This window comes from Erythranthe guttata, chromosome 7 (genome assembly GCF_056151865.1).
Source record: "Erythranthe guttata isolate IM_541 chromosome 7, IM_541, whole genome shotgun sequence".
NCBI classification, from domain to species: domain Eukaryota; kingdom Viridiplantae; phylum Streptophyta; class Magnoliopsida; order Lamiales; family Phrymaceae; genus Erythranthe; species Erythranthe guttata.
In genome coordinates, this window is record NC_142539.1 from 8,205,679 (window position 1) to 8,210,827 (window position 5,149).

Below are 5,149 nucleotides of genomic sequence, written 5' to 3' on the forward strand. Positions count from 1 at the left end.
GAGTTCTTGAGCTCTCTTCTTATATTTCAAGATTTTAAGAATCCAATGAGCTTTAACTTTCTTTATAGTGTAGTAATAATCTCCGCCTAAAACAATTATACACAAATGCAGAATTAAGCTCCTATTAAATATATATAAATGTACACGTATAAGTAGATTCAATTAAAACCCGATTAATTATAAGGAGATTGAAATGTGTGTTCTTTTTCTGTACTTAATCTTCTTTTATTGTACTCATCAAACATATGTAGTAATGATGGTTGAGTTTTTGATGGGGTGCATTAATTATCATGTCTTTGTTAATATATAAATTTTAACTACACGTTAAAACTCTTTCTAAAATGAATTGATTGATCATTTATTTGGCACATATCTTGAAATAATGTCAAGATTAATTACTTCCAACTACAAAATCATCATGCTAGCTAGGTAATTATAAAATCAAACAAGAGTCATATATCTTTGTATATAACATTTTTCTTAAGGGATTAATATATTTTGAACTTTTGATCAATGTAGAGAAAAGAAGAACAAAATCGTTCTTTTGCAGAAATTGATAATTGTTCAAAGGATCACAAGTTCCATGAGTTGCTCAAAAAACTCGAACAACAAACCAGTTGGGATGGAGTCGTATTCGTTAAATATCAAGGATTTTGGTGTGGGTTGTATGTATTCCGACAAATATTGTCGGCTCAAAAGTACTTCAAAGCAAAGGATTCTGATATAATATTGGCAAGCCTACCTAAATCATGAACCACCTGGTTGAAATCCCTCACTTTTTCCATAGCCAATCGCAATATTTACCGTAATCATTATGAAAGCCTTTATTCACTTGCCATACCCCCATCTTTTTCTTGACCTCGAATTCAATCTTTATAGGGATCAAGAAAAATCCTGATCTCCAAAGCATTCAAAATTTCGCGACTCCGTGCCTTTCCATAGCCTCCCCATGTCCATCCTCGAATCCGAATGTAGGATTATCTACATTTGCAGAAACCCTTTGGATATGTTCATCTCATATCGCCATTTTTCGCTTGAAAACAAGTTCGTAAAAGATGCAAACCCACTCGAGTTGGACGAGGCTTTCGACATGTTTTGCACGGGAATTCATATTAAGGGGCCCTTTTGGGACAATGTGCTTGGATTCAGGAATGCCCATTTGGAGAATCCTCGTAAAGTGTTGTTTCTAAAATATGAGGATTTGAAAGAGGATGTTGGTTTCAATGTGAAGAAAATTGCCGAGTTTCTTGAGTGCCCTTTCACCCATTGCTTTAATCCAAACATTTCCCCTTGCTGCCTCTTCAAAGCTTTGTGGCTCGTAACTGAAAAAAGCAATGTCACAAGAATTGTAAATATCCTTTAACAAACGAACTTTTCTCACCTGATTTTCAGAGTCTGAATCTTCCTCGTTTATTTCACTAGGGCCTGATTCCCTTTGAGGAGTGCTTGGTGAAACTGGAGTTGCATTTTCTTGTGAATTTTGCGGAGAAGAATCAGCACATCGAGTTGATAATGGTTCCACGATACCAGAATTTTCAGCTGGTTGTTGAATTGATTCAACATTCCACTCCCAGGTTGCAGTTTCGTCAAAGATAACATCTCTCGAAACCAAAAATTGATTGGAATCGGGATTTAGTAGTCTGTATCCCTTCGACTCATCGCTATAGCCAATAAACAAATACTTCCTTCCCTTCTTGTCGAACTTTTCTCGATGTACAGCTGGTATATGGGCATAGGCGATGCTGCAAAAAATTCTCAAGTTTATCAACAACTGGTTTCCTTTTGTTCCACGCTTCAAACGGAGTGCGGTTTTGAACGGTTTTTGTCGGAGACCTGTTCAAGATATAAACGGCAGTGTTGACCGCCTCAGCCTATAAATTGTTTGGTAGGCCTTTGAATGTTCACACGCTCCTCGCCATCTCGGAAACCGTACGATTTTTCCGTTCGGCCACTCCATTTTGCTGCGGGCTACGACTTACAGTGAGCTGCCTTGTAATGCATTTTCTTTGCAATGGTTCATAAACGGAGAATAAATAAATTCTCCCCCACGATCAGTCCGGAGAGTCTTCATTTGATGTCCACTTTGCCTTCTGCCATTGCTTTGAAATGGAGAAAAACCGAAAAAGCTTCCAATTTTTCTTGCAAAAAATACACCCACATCATTCTACTAAAATCGTCAATAAAAAGAATGAAATACCTTTCTTGATTGAAATTTGGAGTCCGAACAAGACCACAAACATCCGAGTGAACCAATTCGAGAGGAGCTTTAGCACGCCATGAGGTTTCCGGAAAAGGTAACCGGTGTATTTTTTTCCAAATACGCAGCCTTTACACACTCTCTCTTCTCCTTTGATACTCGGGAGCCCGATAACCATTTTCTTTTGCTTCAAAATATGCAGCCCTTTCATATTCAAATGTCCCTATCTCAAATTCCAAAGATAAGAATCACGAACTTGTTCGGTTTTCAACGCAAATTCAGGATTAGATGGCATTATAAGAGAAAAGACTTTATTTTCAGTCATATATACTTCCACAGTCGTATTCTTTTTCTTGTCGAATATTACTCCCTTGTCATCATCAAAGGAAATGAAATATCCATTTCGCATCAGCTATCCAACGATTAGAAGGTTATGCGTTAAATAAGGTACGTAAAGAACATCAAGAATAAGTTTTTTCGTACCTCCCTTGGTGTAGACAGAAATAGTTCCCTTTCCTTGAGCACTTTGTTGGTGGTAATACCTACACGCAAGTGCACGTATCGTACAAGTAATATAATTGATTTTTAAGTCCAAGTATCGATCCCATAAAGAATATTTAATTATTTAATTATATACGCCAAATCCTACCAATTGTGATCAAGCCCATCCTACGCAGTCGAATGTTGAGAAATTATTCTAAATTAATTAAACTAAATTAAAACAAATTAAAAAGACAAGAGCAAGAAAACAATTAAACACGAAGATTAATCAGAGAAAACAAGCCTAGGATTTTATTCTCCCCCCTATGTGATTATTAATTCCCCAATTCCTTTAATTATGAAAGTTATTAAATCGGATTACTAACATGAGATGCTAAATTAATCATAACCCGCTTCCGTGTGTATTACGATTCTAATATTCTAAATTCAATTATTGTATTCCTACGCAATTAATTCTAGAACACAACATGAAGCACAAATCTCAATAATGGCTACCTACGAGATTAACTATTCCTATGTTAATACCACAAAGACTCTTCTACCACAATTCTAAATATTAACCCGATGTTCCGTGCTATTAATAATAACAGAAAAGCACATAAAGTGGTTAATTTTATGCACGCAATTAAAACTTGCATAAAATCATAAAATTGAGTTCATAAAAATCCCACATAGGGTTCAAAATAAAATCCTAGAAATAAAAGAATTAGCTACTCATGATTAAAGTAAAAACGAAATTAAAATAAATCGTAAACGATAAAACTATGCTTGGAGTCTTCGAATTCTTTGTTATTGCTTCTCTGCCCTTGAAATTGCGTAAAAAGAGGACTCCCAATTGTGTGCTTGAATTGGTCTTTTATAGGGTGGAAAAGCTGGAGAAAATGGCAGTTTCCTTGTGCAATTAGAATTCCTTTACTGCGCATCTACGCCTTCTCGGTCGGCCGTTTGGATTTTCAGTTCAAATTCCAGACGACTGTCTCAATTCCAGAGACTTTATTCTTCCACAGAGGGTTTCCGGCGGTCGTCCAAAATCTAATTGTATCTCTCTGACGGCCGTCTGGGCTCTTGTTCTTCAAACTTTTGACTTTTCACTTTTCGCTCATATTTTCTCTTAAATTTCATTTTTGACCCTCTATTTATCCTATTCTTCAATTTGTACCTAAAACACAATAAATTAACACTTTAAGCACCAATTATCAATTAAATACACCAAAAGCTCCAATTAAAAGATATGATAAAGTGTAAAAATATACACTTAACACACTTCACATTTTTCCGTCGCCAAGTTTCAATTGGGAGGCGAAGTTAGCGTCGAGCTGCTCAAAATGGTTTCGGTTCCCCGTCATATGGTTGCTACAACCACTATCCATATACCAAACCTCTAACGACTCATATTCGGCATTCAGGCACGTATAAAAGAGTTTTTCATCATTCTCTTCTTCGATAAAATTTTCCTTTGTAGAGTTCTTATTTTGAAGCCAACAATCCATTTGTGAATAATTAGGAATTTTACATCTCTCGCACTTGAATTGACAATCTCTTGAGTTATGATTCGTTTTGTTGTAAATAATGTAGAAAGGTCCATCACCTGATCTTTGCGGCTTCTCTTTGTACTTCTCCTTTGCTAGTTCATTTCCATGTCGTCCTCGTCCAAATTGACTCTTGTGAAACGAGTACTTTCTTTGCTGCGGTGTGTTACCTAATTTTCGAGAGATGATGACTTTTGATTGAAAAATTTGTTCGACGGGCTGATTTGCCAACCGATTAATCCTTTGTTCGTGGGCTTGCAACGAACTCATTAATTCATGCATTGTCATCTTTGACAGATCATTCGACTCTTCGATGGCTGCTACACAATGGTTGAATCTAGCCGGTAGACTTCTAAAAATCTTCTCGATTACTTTCTTATCCTGGATGGTGTCGCCAAAGCTTTCAATATGATTCACAATTTTGGAGACTCGCGTCAAAAAATCTGATTTTTTCTCACTTTCTTTCATCGATAAATCGTCAAAATTTCTCCATTTAAAGATTGCAGTCTTATGGAGACAATTTTATCATTTCCATGAAACTCTTCCTGCAAGACACTCCAAGCTTCTTTTGCCTTTCTTTTGTTGAAAATGCTTGATTTGCTCACTCCTCGCCTAATGTATCGAAGTGCCGTGCAATCTTTCTTTTGATGCTAAATTAGTTGGCACATCCGAAGATCGATAAATAGATTTTCCCTTTGATATGGAAGAATATTGTTGATAAAGAAGGCAAAGAAGATGAACAAACAAGAATGGAATTTTAGGGGACAATTGAGCTGCTGCTCTTTAATTGTTTTTCTTGATCATATAAAATACACTTACATGGAGAATTTAAAAAGCAAGATACGTCTTCAGAGAATTTTCCACATTAATGATGGAAGATGAAACTTGCTATTGTTGATACTTCTAAAAAAATATTAATTTT

At 36.0% G+C, this 5,149-nt stretch overlaps 1 protein-coding gene and 1 non-coding gene across 2 annotated transcripts; one reads left to right on the forward strand and one right to left on the reverse strand.

The window, feature by feature from the left end:
• Nucleotides 1–253: 253 nt before the first annotated feature.
• Nucleotides 254–1,877, forward strand: LOC105972667 (cytosolic sulfotransferase 15). Its single transcript, XR_016031971.1, has 5 exons — nucleotides 254–259; nucleotides 520–834; nucleotides 908–1,318; nucleotides 1,423–1,542; nucleotides 1,737–1,877. It is a non-coding gene; the product is annotated as a cytosolic sulfotransferase 15 (transcript).
• Nucleotides 1,878–3,963: 2,086 nt separating this feature from the next.
• On the reverse strand, nucleotides 3,964–4,695 carry LOC148769138 (uncharacterized). Its single transcript, XM_088820258.1, has one exon. The coding sequence runs from the start codon at nucleotides 4,693–4,695 to the stop codon at nucleotides 3,964–3,966; it is 732 nt and encodes a 243-aa protein (XP_088676384.1).
• Nucleotides 4,696–5,149: the final 454 nt, after the last annotated feature.

What these genes read in the sequence shown, in the direction of transcription:
- LOC148769138 (XM_088820258.1), bottom strand. Translation starts at nt 4,695, where the DNA reads ATGAAAGAAAGTGAGAAAAAATCAGATTTTTTGACGCGAGTCTCCAAA.